At 36.1% G+C, this 20554-nt stretch overlaps 1 protein-coding gene and 1 long non-coding RNA gene across 3 annotated transcripts; one reads left to right on the forward strand and one right to left on the reverse strand.

The window, feature by feature from the left end:
- Positions 1-559: 559 nt before the first annotated feature.
- Positions 560-3857, reverse strand: zfp36l2 (zinc finger protein 36, C3H type-like 2). The gene is given in 3 exon segments (XM_048170110.1): positions 560-2184; positions 2187-2970; positions 3562-3857. Coding segments are annotated over 3 exon segments (1137 nt in total). The 5' UTR covers positions 3604-3857; the 3' UTR covers positions 560-1873.
- Positions 3858-4029: 172 nt separating this feature from the next.
- LOC125255128 lies at positions 4030-16105 on the forward strand. Of its 2 annotated transcripts, XR_007181837.1 has the most exons (4): positions 4030-7280; positions 7481-7634; positions 8157-8256; positions 15396-16105. It is a non-coding gene; the product is annotated as an uncharacterized LOC125255128 (long non-coding RNA). The 2 variants fall into 2 exon arrangements; XR_007181836.1 differs by having other exon boundaries at positions 7481-8256.
- The last annotated feature ends 4449 nt before the right edge of the window (positions 16106-20554 follow it).

A 20554-nucleotide genomic window follows, 5' to 3' on the forward strand; every position in this document is an offset into this window, starting at 1 on the left:
CATACATTACGAACCCTCTAAGTTAAACAGCTTTGTCTAAGAAGTTCTTAGGATGTAAATATTTGCAGAGCGCCTTATCTTCACGAGCAGAACCTTAACACTGATACACATGCCTGCCTGTGTTTTCCTATTTCCATTTCTTGCCTTAAGCACAGACCGAGAGAATTTCATATATTGGCCTACCATAGGAGAGTTGCTTTTATATGATGATATGGAACACATCTGCATAAACTAATAGTTATTTCCATTGAGGACTCCTTTGAGACACTAGACATTGTTGCACTTCTAACCGTGCAAGGCCACTGCACCACCCTCGTACTTCACTTTGTGCCATTCACACAAAACAGGCCTCTATTGAACATTCTGCCAGGAGAGGAGACCAAACTCCAGGACATTGTAGTAGCCATTTTTCCTGAAAAAAAAAAAAGTAAGAGGGCAGGAAAACAGAGTAGAATAGAGAATAATTTACAGGATGCTGCAAGAATATGCCATGTCTTGAGCAATAAACAGCTCATATATTCCACTGTTTACTGAATAAAACCCCCTCGAAACATCAATATCTTGTTCAGAAATGCCTTTATTAGAAGTTCTATATTTAAAAAAAAAACACATACAGTACAAATTTACTCTGTAAACTTTCTATACACACTCCAACTCCAGCTGACGTTCACTCATTACATTCAGTGTTGCTTTACTTCATCTAGAAAGTTAAAGTAATCCTTATTAACCAACTACAAAACTTAATATCCCCAGTCAGCATGTGTAGAGAAGCTCAGTTTAAAGGCAGAGTATCTTTCATTAGGAATGGTGCGATCGAATGATCTAAATGTAAAAAAATAAACAATGAAATAGCATCTCATTCACCATAAGAAAGGCATCTTGATCTATGAGCTACATTCAATTCGATTGGCTTTAGATATACACCAAAGCGACTGCTTTATTAGGTTAAACTATGAGGGATCCTCAACCCCAGCAGGGACATATTAGCTAGTTATTAACCTCTAGATAGGAAAGTGCTACATTCTCTGGCACTAGACAGCAATCGTCATGCAACTGTGTGCAAATGGATACTTTTTTTTTTTGGTTGTTGTTATTGTTGATGAAGGAAAAAACAAACAAAAAAAAAAAAAACAGTCATACTCATAGGTGTGAAGTCAGTTAGTTTTACGGCCAAAAAGACCTCATAAGACAGGCTACATTCTACAAATGCCCATAGATCCTCCCTCCCGCACAAGAAATCACAGCGTGACCTCATCAGACGCTCCCACTTTTTAATATAGATACACACACAGTAAACAAAATCGAAATAAATAGCATACAATCTTAAATTATTTACCTATTTACAGTAAAATAGACAAGTTAACAAAAATATATTATTGTGAGACAAACCCAACGGTTTCCAGATTAATATTGGCGATCACAATTTAAACAGGAATATAAGTGTATTGCTTTAGATTTGATAAATACCATATGGACTCAATTTATCCTTGAAGGCTATACTTTCAAATGACAATAAATAAGTTAAATAGATTTCAAAGCATGATGCAATGATACCACACAGTTAAAAAAAAAAAAAAAAAAAAAAATCTGCAGTGACATTCCATGGCCAACTTATGAGTCCCAGTTCTTGTGCTCTCACACCACTTCCAAACTTATGGAATGTTTTCCCAAGACTTACTTCTAAACAGGCATTTTTCTAGACTGCTGAAGCCATCATCTTGGTATGTCATTGTAAGGAAAAATGAGAAAAGAAATATATAAATCACATCTCAATCATGACAAAATCATGAGAAAACCAACGGCTGAGACTGATATTTGACCTGAAACTCATGTTGGCACTACTTGGATAAAAGGCTATAACAATAATAGCAAGTCAATCGTCTGAAATCGACAGCCTGCTGAAGATTGGCAAACGTCTATTTGCGTCCATACTGGGAGACTCCGAGCCACTGATTGTGCCGGAGGAACAGCAAGAGCCGCTCAGGTACCCCTCGGGATCTGAGAGGGAATCCGGAGGGCTTGGTGGAGAATCGAACACTGGAGACTCTGAGAGTGGACGCATGGAGGGCAGGTGGCTCATTTTGAAAGGTGGCGATGGGGGGCAAGTGTTGGTCTGGATGTTACCGTACAAGCCCCCGCTGGTCTGATGGGTAAAAGCGTTTTGGGTCTGAGGGATGATGGGGCAAGAAAAGCCTTAAGATCCTGATCTGGGAAAGTGAACGCATTCAGACAGGGTGAACTGGGAGTGAGTGCGCAGGTGGGCGGCGGGGGAGTGCGTGATGTTGGGTTGTCAATCAACATAGACTCATTGCTGCGGGAGCTGGAGAAGCCGGAAAAGCTCAGGCTGTGGTGCAGCTTAGGTCTTTCCCGCGGTCTCAGGAATGGGTTTGATGACTCCTTCTCTCCCAGAACACCAATATCCCGGCTGAGCCTCGGTTGAGCGTTACTTGTGGCAGCTCTGCGCTCATCTGCATTGTGAATGAAGTGGCAGCGGGGGCCGTACGGGCAGAAACCGATAGTGTGGAATGTGCGACAAGGCTCAGTCTTGTACTTCGGGTGGCGGGACAGGTTTCTCAGTTCGTGATAGCCGTGAGCAAACTGACACTTTTCTCCATACTTGCATGAGCCGTTTTCCTCAAAAGGTCTGCAAAGTTCAGTTTTGTAGCGGGTTGAGTTGATCTGAGAACCAGGCTTTTGCTGAAGGATTTCCTGAAGCTGTTGACTGCGCTCCCCCGTGTCACTGAACGCACGGTCTCGGTACTTGTTTTCTTTATTCATGAAGGCAGGTGTTGAGCTCTCAAAACCAATCTGGAGCCTGTTGCTCATGTTGAAGTCCATGTTTGTTGAGTTACTCCTGAAATAACCGAAAGACCTGTTGCTGTTGGTATTGGAATCAGCAAATGGGACCCCGACATTCCTCTTTTCCAGCATATTGTGGAGATAGATTGCATTTGAATTCGGGACTTTTTCCTGAAAGAAACCAAACAGAGAATTCCTAAGCATGGATGTCAAATAGGTTTAGGGGGTACAAGTTTTACCAATTAGAAATGAACTACAGGAGTGAAATCACCATTGTACATGACCATAACCTTCTGAGGTGACAGAAGTATAAAAAAAATATATAAAAAAGACTGACAAGACCAAAAACAACTTCGAGAAGAGTAAAATCTGTATGTTATATGACAAAACTGGTGATTTAAGTCAGCTTGTCTTGACATTAAATTTACCATTTGTGTCTAAGAAATGGATTTCAAAAACTACTATAATTTGTTGTATTCACATATGTAATTATAGAAAAGTTTGTGACTCATAGCGCAAAAAACAGTTACAAAAACAGAACTCGTTACTCGCGGTCACCCTTTAGCGCGTTATGTGCCACAGAAGAAGACTAGTGAGTGGTAACATTTAGTAAACATGGAGCTCTCAAGTTACAAGTTTGCCAGCGCGGATAAATTGAGAAAACAAACCAAGTTAAACAAAACACCAAAAATAAGTCAAGAAAACAAACAGAAGTGACTTTAAAACCACTTCTAGTACTCGTTTTAAAAGAAAAACTCTTACCCTGTCGAAATCATATATGGAAGACAGCACCGAAGCAGACATTTTCTACAGTGGGTTCCAGCTCAGGGGGGGAAAAGTTTTCGGACCGAGAAGGATCCTTGTGTTCTCAGAGAAATCCACGGCTGAACGGGGTTTGCTTCTTCAAAAGGAGTTGGAGAGGTCGCTGGAGTTCTTTGGAGTTGAGCCGCACAGGTTTTGGGGAGTGTCGTACATGGGCAAAGTTTGCACATGTGTATAAATGCGTTGCAGCTGTTAAAGGGCGGAGCTCGAAAAAAGTTTCAACAGTGCGCTGCCCGAAGCCCCGCCCTTCCAGTCACGTGGTTTCGGTAACTCCCCCTCTAGACTTCAGCAGCTCTAGTGCGCACTGCGTGCCTCAAGACAATCAGCACTACATAAATTGAACTCAGTCGCTTGAAATCAAATTCTCCTCTCCTCCTCCTGTAACTCCCCGCATGAGTAGCCTACTGATAGATTCTTTCTTTTTAAGGCTGAATTTTTAAGTAGCTAGTAACAAAGCTACTTCCAAAACTTGCACACATGTGCCATTAACTCTATATTGTTGTTTACATATTTTTACATAGCCTAATATAGTCTTCTTATGCTGCCTTCACGTGCTTTCGGAAATACGAGTTTCCTAGGTAAAAAATTGCACATTAACGCTCTCCAATTTCAAATCTTGAATGCAATGAGCATAAATAAACCAGCATAAATCCTGGTTATGGAGAACCTTAAAGGCCCAGAACTGCATATTTTAGATGTTTCCCTTATTTGAGACACATTTCAGGTCTTGCGACCTCTACAGTGCCCCCTGTATGTTGAAATGTGATGTGCCGTTACAGTAAGTTTGCTTGACAATTAGGCCTACTGCATTTTTGGAAAAGATTAACTCTTTTTATGTGCAATATAACAGACAAAAATGCTTCAGATGTCAGATAAGAATGTGTCGGTTACAAAATTTACTAGCCTATATCTCTCAGGGGTAAGAGTTTTTTTTTTTTTTAAATATCAAAATTATCTTAAGCTCATAAAGGCTGATATTATTTAATCAAAACTACAGTAAAAGCATTAAATAATTACATGAAAGCATGAAATATTACAATTTAAAAAGAACTATTTACATTTTGTCCTGTGATGACGAAGCTGAATTTTCAGCAGCCAATATTCCAGTCTTCGGTGTCACATGATCCTTAAGAAATCATTCTTATATGCTGATTTTGTGCTCAAGAAACACTTTGATCAACACTAGTTTGACTAGTAAACCCTTAAAATTTTGCCTGCCCAAATGGTTTCATGTATGCTTTATTTAATTGAGTGGAACATTGTTTCCACACTCAACTCATTGACTCATGGAAAGGAGAGCTGCCTATAGTACAGGCTCTGTTTTTGGGATTCTAGTTCAGTGGCTATTTAAGTTCAGTCCATGTGAAATTCCCATCATTTTTAAATTGGCAGTTTCTCTTAGCAGTCCTCACCACAATGGTATCCCGTTTGTATGTATGATTAGACCCATATATTATGTAATACGTTACATGAGTTACAAGGACTGTCTCATTTTGCGTGATTCAACTCGTGTATATAAACTAAACATTAACTGCTCATAGTGGATAGGAAAGTGGCAGAACACTAATCATAGTAGATGCAGTTCTTGGCTACAAACCCTCAATTTAGAGCTTTAAATTACACACAAAGTGCAAACCTTAGATCTGCCGTGGTCCATGGACAACAGAATCAACCCATCAAAAAATAAAAAGAAGAAAACTCTCAAACAAAACTCTGTCCACAGAAACCACTCATCCATTACTCTGACTCCAGTTCTCGCTGAGCTGCTCCGATCATTCCAAAACATTACATCATTGCACGGAGAGGGAACATCGCTACTATGGCCAGAGCGGCTGCCAAGGCGTCTGCACAGGACTGTACACTGACTTCTTTGTGATGTCCACAATACGTATCCAAGGCGACCCTAGAGAGGACGGCCCATAAGGGAATGTTTCTTGTCTTCCACGACGACACTGGTAATGTTAAATATTCTGTTGCTGACCAGACTGTTATCGTTTGAAGACGCTGCTGACGTCTGCCGCAGCTTCATGCAGCATTTTTTGTTGGGTAGCCCCTCATATTATCCTATGTTCTGTGCTGAACATTGCCCATTGATCTCTCATTGAAAATACTGACAGATTGGGCCCTTGTTTTTGACCCAGGAACTTCCCAACAGGCCGTAGTGCATCCAGAAGCCATGTTTGAGGTCTGCTCAGCTTGTTTATGTACGGTTACACCCAGAGCTGAATTTAACCCCAGCTTCCATCTGCTGCAGCACCCAGGGCCCTGCAAGGAGATGAGACCGGTTTGGGTCGGTCTGTGCCGCTCGCTTACTACTAAGCACAACTTGCTCCTATGTGTTATTATCGTCAGAGGCGTCTCCTCTGTGGCAGTATTCTTTTTTAGCCAGGTTTTTTCCCCCCTATTTTTATATGCTTACATTGACCTTGAGGTTCATTTAAGGTACCTTTTAGCCGGATTTTCATGTTTCATTTTATGGTAAATATGAAATTATTTAAGTAATAAATAAGGAAATATTTCATGTTAAGAAAAACATATTACAAAAATTTTCACTCATAAAACAATTTCTTATTAGCATTTTATTGAATTTTTAGCCAGTTTTCATGTCAGTTTTATAGTAAATATGAAATTATTTAAATAATAAATAAGGCAATATTTAACAAATAATAATAAAAAGGAGGAAAACGCATTATAAAAAACAGATTTAGCCATTTTGCTAATTGTAACTCAAAACAATTTTATATAAGCATTTTATTGAATTTTGTTTTTAGCAAGAATTCCATGTCAATTTTATGTAAAATACTAAATAAGGAAAAAACACATTATAAAAAATGAATTTTGACGGTCATTTTCACTCTTAGGATAATTTTATATTAGCATATCATTTTAGACGGATTTCATGTCAATTTTATGGAAAATATGAAATTATTTAAATAATAAATAAGGAAATATTTAACAAAGGATATAAAAAAGAAGTAAAAGACATTTTAGTAAGTCATTTTCACTCATAAGACAACTTTCTATTAGCATTTTATCAAATTTTGTTTTTAGCCTAATCTTTATGGTACATTTAATAAATATTGAAATAAAAATTTAACAATGAATATTAAACATTAGGAAAACATTTTGTCATTTTGACTTTCATTTTCACTCATAAGACAATATTCGATTAGCATTTTATTGAATTTTGTTTTTAGTCAGATTTTATGGTAAATACAAAACATTTAACAACGAATATTGGGAGGTGGAAAACACGTCATAAAAAATTAATTTTGTCATTTTGACTGGCATTTTGACTAAAAAGACATTTTTCTGTTATAGCATTTTATCAGTTTTGGCAAATTTATACTAATCTACTTGCGCTCCAACCTTGTTTTCAGATTAAATTTTGGGAGTCTCTCCTAAACTGGTGCTGTTCCTCCCTCCTTCTGTCATGCCACAGAGCTAGTATTCTGGGCTTCAGTGTGCCCTATTGGCCTAGCCACAGGCAGGCAGCCTTTCATTACGCTAGCCGAAGGAGGTGCCCTGGACATCCCCATCGAAGACACATCACCACACCCCAAAGTGTGCCCAGTTCCTCGGTTCTCTGTATACGTCAACAAGAGAGATGAACAAAATAGCCACTCTGTATGCGCGTCATTTGACTGACGATTGTCAAGGTAGCTGAACCACTTATAAAGCTTGAGAGCTGTCCTTGCATGATGATATTAACTGGTGTGCTTCTTATTTGAATCATTTTTATTGTGACAATTTGTGAGGTTTACTGAGAAAATAACAATGCAATTACTTTTATTGTCATTTATAAAATCTTTTCAGCCTGACATGTATGGGCCTGTGATGAACTGGCCATTTTTTCCAGGGTGTTTCCATGTCTATGACGCTGGGCTCCGGCATCCCCATAACCCCCAAGCGGTTTGGAAACTGGATGAATGAATGTCGTGGCTGGAACTACAACGCCCTCTGCTGATGAAATACAACTTGCAAGGCAGTTCCTTCTTTTACATCACATAAAAGTATGTATTTCATTAAAAAGGTCATACATAATATAGCCTACATCAATAATGTAATGAGTGAGACTATACCAGCTAATTCAACTTTGTGGTTTTATGATATAATAGAAAGAATTAAAATTAAATTAAAGAGATAATGTGTGCCCGCAGCTAAAATTTGGCAGTTTAACCCTAGTTTTGTCAAAATTAAAAATATAAGGGTCAATGTTCCAGGTAGAGTTTGAATTTATTATTAATTTTAATCAAAATATTACATCTTTGATTATGTCTTATCTGCATGCCAATATTATACTGGTCACCAGAGGGCAGTATGGCACTTTTTACATCAAAGTAAGTGTGTGTGTGTGTGTGTGTGTGTGTGTGTGTGTGTGTGTGTGTGTGTGTGTGTACAGGTTTGGCTATATTTGTGATTTCCTCACAATATACTGAAATGTGTCAAAAAATAGCTTTTGTAGAACTTTTGCAGTGATCCTTACTATTTGAAAGGTCAGTTTTTTTGGTTTATCTCTCTTTTGCTTTGATGAGAGCTGCACTGGAGCTGAACTCCACAAACCTGATGATCACGTTCCCCAGAATGATCCAGTGAGTATGGAAGATGGAAGAACGGAAGATCATCTGAACGCATGTATGTAGAAGTTCATATGATCAATGTCACATAATTACTTATTTGATTAGTTACCTACAAATACAAACCCGATTCCAAAAAAGTTGGGACACTGTACAAATTGTGAATAAAAACAGAATGCAATGATGTGGAAGTTTCAAATTTCAATATTTTATTCAGAATACAACATAGATGACATATCAAATGTTTAAACTGAGAAAATGTATCATTTTAAGGGAAAAATAAGTTGATTTTAAATTTCATGGCATCAGCACATCTCAAAAAAGTTGGAACAAGGCCATGTTTACCACTGTGTGGCATCCCCTCTTCTTTTTATAACAGTCTGCAAACATCTGGGGACTGAGGAGACACGTTGCTCAAGTTTAGGAATAGGAATGTTGTCCCATTCTTGTCTAATACAGGCTTCTAGTTGCTCAACTGTCTTAGGTCTTCTTTGTCGCATCTTCCTCTTTATGATGCGCCAAATGTTTTCTATGGGTGAAAGATCTGGACTGCAGGCTGGCCATTTCAGTACCCGGATCCTTCTACGCAGCCATGATGTTGTAATTGATGCAGTATGTGGTCTGGCATTGTCATGTTGGAAAATACAAGGTCTTCCCTGAAAGAGACGACGTCTGGATGGGAGCATATGTTGTTCTAGAACTTGGATATACCTTTCAGCATTGATGGTGCCTTTCCAGATGTGTAAGCTGCCCATGCCACACGCACTCATGCAACCCCATACCATTAGAGATGCAGGCTTCTGAACTGAGCGCTGATAACAACTTGGGTTGTCCTTATCCCTCTTTAGTCCTGATGACATGGCGTCCCAGTTTTCCAAAAAGAACTTCAAATTTTGATTCGTCTGACCACAGAACAGTTTTCCACTTTGCCACAGTCCATTTTAAATGAGCCTTGGCCCAGAGAAAACGTCTGCGCTTCTGGATCATGTTTAAATATGGCTTCTTTTTTGACCTATAGAGTTTTAGCCGGCAACGGCGAATGGCACGGTGGATTGTGTTCACCGACAATGTTTTCTGGAAGTATTCCTGAGCCCATGTTGCGATTTCCATTACAGTAGCATTCCTATATGTGATGCAGTGCCGTCTAAAGTCCCGAAGATCACGGGCATCCAATATGGTTTTCCGGCCTTGACCCTTACGCACAGAGATTGTTCCAGATTCTCTGAATCTTTGGATGATATTATGCACTGTAGATGATGATAACTTCAAACTCTTTGCAATTTTTCTCTGAGAAACTGCTTTCTGATATTGCTCCACTATTTTTCGCCGCAGCATTGGGGGAACTGGTGATCCTCTGCCCATCTCTTTTTATACCCAATCATGTTGCCAATTGACCTAATAAATTGCAAATTGGTCCTCAAGCTGTTCCTTATATGTACATTTAACTTTTCCGGCCTCTTATTGCTACCTGTCCCAACTTTTTTGGAATGTGTAGCTCTCATGAAATCCAAAATGAGCCAATATATGGCATGACATTTCAAAATGTCTCACTTTCAACATTTGATATGTTATCTATATTCTATTGTGAATAAAATATAAGTTTATGAGATTTGTAAATTATTGCATTCTTTTTTATTCACAATTTATACAGTGTCCCAACTTTTTTGGAATCGGGTTTGTAGCACAAAGTATGAAATATTTATTATATAAATACAAGAAACACAATAATATTTATTAATATAATTTATAATAATATTAATATAATAATAATCTTAGTTTAAAAAATTAAAAACTTCTAAAAAAAAAATTATTTAAAGGGTTAATTCACGCAAAAATGAAATTTCTGTCATTAATTACTCATCCTCATGTCATTCCACACCCGTAAGACTTTCGTTCATCTTCGGAACACAAATTAAGATATTTTTGTTGAAATCCGAGGGTTTCTGAACCACACATAGGCAGCAACATTATTATACATTTGAAGATCCAGAAAGGTAGTAAAGACATTGTTAAAATAGTCAATGTGACTACAGTGGTTCAACCTTAATGTTATGAAGCAACGAGAATGCTTTTTGTGCACAAAAACAACACCAGGACCAGGGTTGGACATCCTGGGAAGAAGGAAAATGTTAGGGGAGAGAAGAAATTGTTGAATAAAGTCATTATTTTTGTGTTGTTTTTGCACACAAAAAGTATTCTTGTCGTTTCATAACATTAAGGTTGAACTGCTGCAGTCACGTTGACTATTTTAACAATGTCTTTACTACCTGGTCACTGATTGGTCCCTATCCCTAATCAATCACAATGAAAGTATTCAGCTTCAGGCATCACAAAAGCCAGGCATGACTAGACTGGAAGAGGAGGAGCTCATTTTTTACTTTTATATGCAGATTTATGTTCATGGTAGCATCATCAGCTTGCACATATTATAATCTTTACAGTATCAAAGTGATAATATTCAAAGTTAATTTGAAGATCTGTCAGAGCTGTAAAACTTTTTATGAAGTTTGATGTCCATCGCCATATTATGTCTTAATAAAATTAATTATTAATATTTTTTATCTGATTTTATGTCTTCAATGTTGTGACCATAAAATGTCATTCAGTTTTTCATTAGTTTTAGTGAAACACAGAAAAAGCGAATATAAAATGAGTACATACACAGCAACACACACACACATGAGTCTGGTTCACTATCCTTGTAGGGACTCTCCATTGATGTAACGGTTTTTATACTGCACAAACTGTATATTCTATCCCCTAACCCTAACCCTACCCCTACCCTTTACAGAAAACTTTTGGCATTTTTACATTTTCAAAAAAAAATAAAATAATTTAATTCATTTCCCATGCTGGCTGGTCTCCACAATGTAGGTAATCTCAGTTTTTACTATCCTTGTGGGGACCATTTGGTTTTTTGAGACTTGGTTTTTCCTATCATCTTACATTTTTTCTACATTCTTATTGCATTGCTCATTGTTACAGTATGTGTTATTGTTACAGTATGTGTCAAAATCGTCAATGCTAGTTCACATACTGTGTGTGAACTCTAGCTCATATACTATATGGTTAAAATATAATACATTTTTTGTTGCTTCAGTCCTGATGTCCATTATAGTGGACATGAAGAACAATCTAATAAAAAATGAGTTTGCACAAATCTTGTTTTTTACACTCATTTATACAAATATCAAGTGGATACATATTTTTAAGATGAATGAAGGGTTTGGAATGACATGAAGATGAGCAATTAATGACAGAAATTACACTTTTGGGTGAACTAACCCTTTAATAGTACTCACTATTAACTACATGGTGCAGAATCTGAAATATTTATTTAAAAAAAATACAGTAATATTAATAAATATTATTTGCAATAATATAATGTTCTTTGTTTTACATTATTCACAAACCTAAAATTTTCAATTTATTACCGCTATTACCTAGAAATAGTGCAGAATCTGAAATATTTATTAAATAAATAAATAAAACATAATAATATTAATGAATATTATTTACAACAATAATAATATCCTTTGTTTTATATTTTTACAAATGCTAAAATTTACAATTTAATACCAGGTGTAAATCCCAAAATCAAAAAAATGGTCCTTTTTTATTATTTTCTTTTATTATTTTTTTTTTATTCATCAATGTCTTTTTTTTTCTTTTTTTTTTTGGTGCTGGTCATAAATGAGTTTGAAGAAACATCTCAAGTTGGTGTGAGCTACAGTTGAAAAATATCTCACAGTATAAACAATTAAAAACAAGTAAAAAAAACCCTGAAGCAAACCGTGTTCACACAACTGCTTACCCTGGCCTTACTTGTGCCTTAAAAGCAGTGACTATTTGCTGACTATTCGGCACATAAAACTTTCATTTGACACATTAATGCTGCTGAGTGGATTAATGTGCAGGGCGAGGGAGCTGGTTGGCCGAGGCGCCCTAACGGACACTGGAAGTGAAAAGCTGTCTCATGCTTGATTGGACCTCACCTCCTCGCAAACTCACGCAACCTGGCAGAGTGAACTCTGACCCCCGTCTGCGCCTAAGCTGTAGTGACACGGTCAAGGTGACATGGCAGAGCGGAGCTGACTGAGGGAAAGGCTGTGCGCTGGTCTGTAGCCCAACGTGGTCACATTAAGAGTCCACCAGTAAATAATTCAGACCGAGCAGTCGCAACAATGCAAACATGTTGTTATTAGTGTTTCGCTTCAATATTCATAGCTGCGAGAGGGGATGGGGGGGCTCGGAGAGTAGTGATGGAGGGTAGTGATGCGTTTATGCGTGTGTGGTCTATATGTGTATATTTATGCTTGTTGGATTATAGGGGGTTTGTACGGTGCCAGACCGTTTTCCTTCACAGCCACTGGCATCTAACCCAGTTTAAAGAAATACACTCAAAAAAATTATATATTGGATTTACTTAACTTTCAACAGTCAACAGTCCACGTAACTGGGTTATGTTATTTAATTACTTTGTTACATTGTTCATTTTAGTAAACTTAAGTTTGTTACGTAAGGTTAATTCAATGCCATTTAATTGAATCATGTTAACATTCTTAATTTTGTCCAAAACTATTAAGTTTAATAATCCTAAAATTAATATCAAAGAAAAGTAATCCAGTTTAATTGATTAGTTTATTTAGTGAATGCATTCAAGAACTATTTTTACAACCTTTACAAATGTTATCTAACAAGAAAACCATTTACAAAATCTTTACTCTATAAAGACTCTTATTGTTAGGTGGTTGTGTTATATCCATGGCATGCCCAAAGTAGTTGTTTTTTATTATTAAAACAACTTTAATTGTTGTTAGCAGCTCCTCACCCCAAGCATGTGCTCTACACTTCAACACAATGGTAACCTCCAAAAACACTAACATACCAGAAACTCTTTTAAATATAAAAATAAAACAACGTTAAACATTAACAACACTTTATTTCATAACATTTTATTTCAATACTTACTCTCCCTATCCAGCCCTGTGCAAAGCATGATCGGAAGGGGAAATCCTGTTCCTAGTTTCTATAATGCTATTTTAACTAAAATCATTTATGTACTCTCAACTCAAATGGATTAAATAAAGTGGTTGAAAAGAATCATGTTGGGTTAACTTAATTTACTTAAGTAAATTGAAAAAGCATCAAATGTTATTTTTGGCTTACTTAAAGGTGTTCTAAATGATGTCACGCGTTTTTAGGTCAAAACATTTTTTGTCACATACAGCAAACATCTCCTCACTATCCGCTAGCTGCCTGTCCCCTGAACACACTGTAAAAAAACGGCATAAAAACAAACTGGTGCAGCCTGGACCACGAAACATAATAAACATGCTCGAGCCAATAACCGACAAGAATGATTTTAAATGCGCATTCATGACTCAGGAAGCACGGAGGGGAGGGGGAGGAGGAGGAGGAGGAGGGAGGGTCTAGCTAGCCTCTGTTTTGTTTGACAACACTTCGAACGTCAACAGGAAGTTACTCCACCCAGGATCACTTAGAGAACCTTTAATTGAAACGTTCTTTCAAAATGAAAATATTGAGTTGAGCCGAAACGCAACTGTTTTAAGTCAGTTTAACACAATGCAATTGTGTTTGAATGAGAAACCTAATACAATGGTATTAAATGAAAAGGATTTTTTAAATAGACTGAACAGTATCGTAAAATGATTGCCTTTTTGGAGTGTCTATTTACACTAAGTGCAAATAGTGTCCCTTGTTGGCAAACGCTATTTACACTGGCTCCGCCCACCAATGTCTGGTTGGGCCACTCATGTTTTAAAAAAAGACGCACAGAATTCAATGTCTTCAGTGGTGCAACAGTAGCAAGTATACCTCACAGACCTGGCTTTTAACGCGATTGACACGGGTTCAAATCCGCCTTTTGCCGAGCTCGCTCTTCTCCATTTTCCCATCACATATCACATCAGAAATGCATTTGTTTTCAATAAAAATACCGCTTAACGAGTGTTTAATGATAGTAAAGGTATTTATTGGGTAGGGTTAGGGGAAGGTGTAGGGAAGGTTTTTACTCTCCCAATAAGGCATATAATAATATATAAGGCATATAATAATATAATCATTTACACTCTATGATATTGTTGAATCCTGTTAATGTACAAAAATATTGAGGTGCAAACAGTATCTGCCAATATAAAGTATAGATAGCATCTAATTACTATTTACTCTTATTGCAAAGAACTGAGTACTTTTACATGGTGTAAATAGAATCTTGCGCTATTTTCACCTAGTGTAAATAGAATATCGCTAAGAAAATGCAGCTATTATCACTTAGTGTAAATAGAATATATTTCTATTTTCACTTAGTGTAAATAGCATTTATCACTATTAGCTGCTGCCTTTTTTTTTTGAGTGTAGTCCAGGTTTAATGCAAGTTAAATGCAACTGACAGCATTTATGGTACAATGCCTATTACCAAAAAATAAATAATTTCTCGTTTTAAAAAAAGGGTTATGGCAAAGGTCAATTTTAAAAGCAGTATTCAGTAAAAGAAGTAGTATTTGAGCTGTATTGCTGCTTAAATAAGTGGCCATGGCAATGCATTGTTATGGAGGCAAAGTTGTGAAATTGAATTTGACTTGACACAGAAAATGTAATGTACTGTCACACAGTAACCCATTTTTTTTTTAAATAAAATGAGGGAGAAGTGGAAATTAATTTTTGTGATAATCAACATTATGCCACAAAAACTGTCAATTGACAGCTTAACTTGTATTGAATCCATAATGCTTCTTTAATACACTGAGATTCTGTCCAAAACTATATAAAAACAGGATTTTATCTGATACACTGCAATTTCCATTCTTATTCCATTTGCTGTGCTCTAAATATGCTCTAACACATTCCTCAGCTAAGCTGTTGCCAAGCTGCTTAGGGAACAGTACAAAACCATATACAATGTGTTATTTAACTTAAATATCATGGAAAGAATAATCTTTCCCAGATAAAGATCCAGTACATCTCAAATATAGATTAGGGAGTGTTTTTTTTTTATGATGAAACTAGAGATATATCCAGTGCTCTGGATTCATCCCATCTTAACAGCTTTTGGAACAAGCCGGTTGTCCTCTCTCTCTCTCCACCCCCCCATACATGCAGCATCCAGATCCCTTCATTTTTCCCTGAGCTTAAGTCTCAATCAAACTTGCTCTGTGCCTTATTTTTTTAATACAGAGTCTCAGCGGATTAATCGGGTTGCTGAACTGAGCATCAGCAGCTGCTCCTTATCCTTATCATCGCCGTAACGACCGGCCAGCCGTCGCCTCCGACAGAATCCTGCAGGGACCTGAATTAATACTCGGTATAATTCCACACAATCCCAAGAAAAATCTCGTCCTGCTGCCAGGCCACTTGACCCGTGTGTTCCAGTGGGCTCTGGGTGGCACCAGCAATCTCTGTAATCATTCAGTAAGCCTCTGTGCTGCTCAGTTCAGCTGCTTCTTCAGAGCATTTAAAAAAAGAGCAGAGCTGGGGTGCACTGTGTGTCAAACATGTATGTTTATCCTGTCCAGTAATTAAAATGGAGTTGCTTAACATGGCTCCCATATGTAAATACATGAATAGACATGCAAACAAACACACATATGGACCATGATCACCCCACACAAATTGAGTTATGGACACCATGTCTTTCAAAACCAGTTGAAAAATTAAACTAATTCATTAAGATGAGTGTGTTTTCATTCATGTCAAAGAAAGTGTAAGGAAGGAAAATATCTTTTCATTTATTTGCATTTATTAAAAGACAATAATATAGTTTTGAATTAACAGAAAATGTTATATTATTTAATAAAAAATTATATTTGTTTCTTCAAAATGAATTTAAGGATGTAAGGAAATAATTAATACACTTTTAAGTGTGGGTTAAAGGGATAGTTCACCCAAAAATGAAAATTTGATGTTTATCTGCTTACCCCCAGCGCATCCAAGATGTAGGTGACTTTGTTTCTTCAGTAGAACACAAATTATGATTTTTAACTCCAACCGTTGCCGTCTGTCAGTCAAATAATGCTAGTGGATGGGAACTTCTACTATAAGAGTAATTGCTTAGACAAGTCCAAATTTCCGTTGTCAGAGCACAATCAGACCTCACTAAGTGAGTGCTGAACGCAGTTGCACATAGTGGTGTTTTAGAGGTAAAAAATGATATAAATACTGTTTGGTTTCTTGCACAAACCGATCGTTTCGTGTCTTAGGACATCAATGTGTCGTCACGAGCCGCAGGGTTTAATTTGGACTTGTCTATGCAAGTTTTATTTACTCTTATAGTAGAAGTTCCCATCCACTCGCATTATTTGACTGACAGACGGCAGCGGTTGGAGTTAAAAATCATCATTTGTGTTCTACTGAAGAAACAAAGTCACCTACATCTTGGATGCGCTGGGGGTAAGCAGATAAACATCAAATTTTCATTTTTGGATGAACTATCCCTTTAACACTTTTTGGGGCTACAGTATATTATGCCGTATTCAAACACATAAACATACACGATCCATCTTAGGTACAACATACAAAATCAGGGCAAAATGAAGACTTTGTGGCTGCTTTCAAAACAATTTGCAGACATAAGCCCATCCATCAAGATGATTCTGTTTCCAAATTAAACAATTTCAGAGAAAGTGTGGAAAAAAGTTAGATTTGAAAAGTATTATCTGCTCTTTTACTTGACATTGTCCTTTTAAAAACAATATTATACCGAACAGAAGCTGTATGAATGTGCCATCATCAAGAAACTCTTTACACCTGGTATTAAGATGCGCTTTAGTCGATCGGATCACGAGTAGACGAGACATGCTTCGTCCCATTTTTTATACTACGCCTTGTCTTTTTGTGAAGAAAAAGTACATACATTTGAGTGTGTAGCAGTATACTGTCACGGTATAAAATTGCATCTTTAACAGACTTAAACTGGTCACCGTAAACTGGCCTGTCAATCATCTTGTCACAGTTAACATCCTCCACATTTTAATTAATTTATTTTTTATTTCCTTCCGTATTGGAGAGAAATGTAGTAGCATGTTGATCTGTCATATATATGTATATATATGTATATATATATATATATATATATATATATATATATATATATATATATATATATATGATCTGTTTGTTGCATAATGATGCATTTAAAAAAGTTAATGGCCAAACATATCTTTATAATAGTTCACATTGTTGTTGCAGATGAAATATAATGGATAACATTAAATAAATTATTTTTTATCAGGTTAAATGTTGATTATTAGTTACTCAAACGCCTTAATCTAAACCACTCTACTTGGTCACAGATCTGCATGTATCCACACTTAATATAGTAGACCATACGGGGACTTTTGGCATACTCTTTTAAACATACTATGCTTTGGGACACACTCATTCTAATCTCTCATACTATTTAGGATGGATAGTATGCACACTGGGATGTGGGGACATTCCCATTTACACCTGGTGTTTTAATCTGTCTCTTTTGTCCACTTTCAACCTGTCCTGATTTTTTTGAGGGGCGGGGTCTGTGGACTGGTTTTTTCAGATCTTTTGATCTGGACGAAATGATTCCTATCTAATGACCAGCAGCTTTAGTTTCTGCTCTGATAGCCGCAAGACCAAACCAAACTTGGGTCTTGAGCTGAAAAAGTTTAAATAGGCACTAGGAGGTGGAGGTGGAGAGTAGGTGGTCTTTTGTGGCTGTTCGACCACATGAGCGTTTACACTACGAAAGCAACCCGGTCGATTGCATTTTCAACTACCTCTGGAAGTGGTAGAAAGTGGACGAGCTCAAAACATTTTAGAGTACATTTACACAACAACAGTTTTTTTTTGCATTTTTCATGTACAGGTGACAAGTTTTCAAAAACTTGCACTTTGAAACCCATTTTCAAAAATTTGCGTTTTTGGACACTGTTGTTGTGTACATGTACAGCCAAAAAGTTAGTTAAAAACAGTGTTGTGTAAAGACTTAGACCCTGTTTACACCTAGCGTCATCCACTTGTGATCCAATCAACCAAAACAAATCTTAATACCAGGTGTAAACAGGGCCCAAGTCTCCATAATGTCATATAGAACCATTTCAAGTGAGCTTAAGAGATAATTAAGTAAATGTTTAAATACTTATACTCATTAAATACTTATTTCTCATTATAATGCAAACATTGATTGCCATGATTTGGTGGTATTGATACAGATATGATTTTGATACAGTATTTCTTCATCTTCTTCAGGTTTCTTTAAATAGTCATTTTGCTAGTATGTAACATCAAAACTATACAAAACCTTGATTTTTCTCCCTCCCTTTTTACATTTTTTTTTTTTTTCAAATAGTTCCATGCTGTTTTATTCTGTTTGGACAGCTTCAGTGAGTGTATATGTGCATTAGACAGCAGTATATAGGGTTGCATATGTACAGGGACAAACAGGCTATATATCTGACCTAAATGTATGTCTCCTGGTCAGGAGGAAGTGAAAATGAGAGTGTGGCTTTGTGTCTCGTCTCTGCTGTGACATAATCAAAGCCCCAGATTTATGAGCAACCAGATCCCTCCTAAGGCTTAGCACTGTAAACAACTTGGATCAGGCCACAGATTTAAGAACATGTACCACTTGCACTTGGTACTTTTGGTCAAAGAAGATTAGACATGACAATTTTTAATTTGTTTCTGAATCCGTTTTATAAGACGATAATGCCTCCACTGTCTTTTTATAGCATGGGGTCTGATATTCTTATAAGAAGAAGCCAAATCAGGGTTTGAGCAATCAGAGATGAGAACCACAAGAGAAGAGGATCATGGGAATCACTGGCACTTTACAAATTAAACTGGTGCAAATTAAGAATCCCTCAACAATGCTGTTGTTGCTCAAATGAAACTTTAAATCTGTACCACGCATAAATAAAAAGACCATCACACCGGTTTAAGGCACACACACACACACACACACACACACACACACACACACAGTACTACAAATTGTATGAATTACATTTATGAATTTAATTGCCAAAAACTTAATATAATACTTTTTTGTACTGATATTTATAATGATATTTAATATATACAATTATAAAATATATTAAAACATACTATTTCAGAGAATTATTACAATTAATATTTTACAATTTTATCTTTATAATTTATATATACATACACACACACACACATATTAAATTATATATATATATATTATATCCAATATAATATAGATTAATGATACATAAAATATATAGAAATATGTTTTTTTATAATTTTATCTTTATAATTAAAACATGATATAGCCTATGTAAATTATATATATTTTTAAATATATATGTTGCCTATACACACATACATTACAAATTCAAATTTAAGTATTACTTAAATGTCTAAAAACTTGTGAATATTATTATTATAGTTTTATATTACATATAAAATAATATTTAATATATAAGATTATAAAATATAAAAACATTTATATTTCATATAATTATATATAATATATATATATATATATATATATATATATATATATATATATATATATAGCTAATTATATGAAATGTATTATACATAAATAATAGTACTATACGTATAAGTATACTTTTATACATATATATATATATATAGATAATATATTTTTTAAATATATATATATATATATATATATATATATATATATGTGTATGTGTATGTATGTATGTATGTATGTATGTTTGACCATTGCTATACCATGTCTGATTCATATTCAAACAATATAAACACACAGACTCTTTGGATATGACCGCACTGTTCAGCTTTCTGACACGAAAGAACAGACCACTGTGAGTGTAAGTACAGAGAGCATGTGCTGCAGAAGTGAGACTTCAGTCTGTGCAACAACCCTGTCCTGAGACGCCCGTGATAGCTTATCTTGTAAACTTGAATCTCTGATCCATGCAGACAGAATTATTCAGCCCTGGCATGTATTTAAATGTCGCAAATCTCTCAGGGACCTTTCCCAGCTTTGCCCTCTGTCTCATAAACATTTTCTTATCCTGCATGAGCAGGAGCTGACATCCGATGAGTTTTTCATTAATAAGACCGGACTTAATCGCACTATAAACAGGAATAACACAAAATGACAATGACAATAATAATCATATTTCTGCAAGGATAAGGCAAGGAGAATAATCTTGGCGTGACACGAATGTAATCCCAGCTCTAGCACATTGTCTGTGAGGATCTAAAGCCCACACATGCACACAAAACCATCTAAATGCTGTGCAACAATTAAACTCTGCTAATGAGGAAAAAGTGTATGTCAGCGCCATTCAAATATGTGTTTCCATTAAAAATATTGGTTTCAAAATAAATAGTCTGCTTTA

Source organism: Megalobrama amblycephala, linkage group LG20 (genome assembly GCF_018812025.1).
Source record: "Megalobrama amblycephala isolate DHTTF-2021 linkage group LG20, ASM1881202v1, whole genome shotgun sequence".
NCBI lineage: Eukaryota > Metazoa > Chordata > Actinopteri > Cypriniformes > Xenocyprididae > Megalobrama > Megalobrama amblycephala.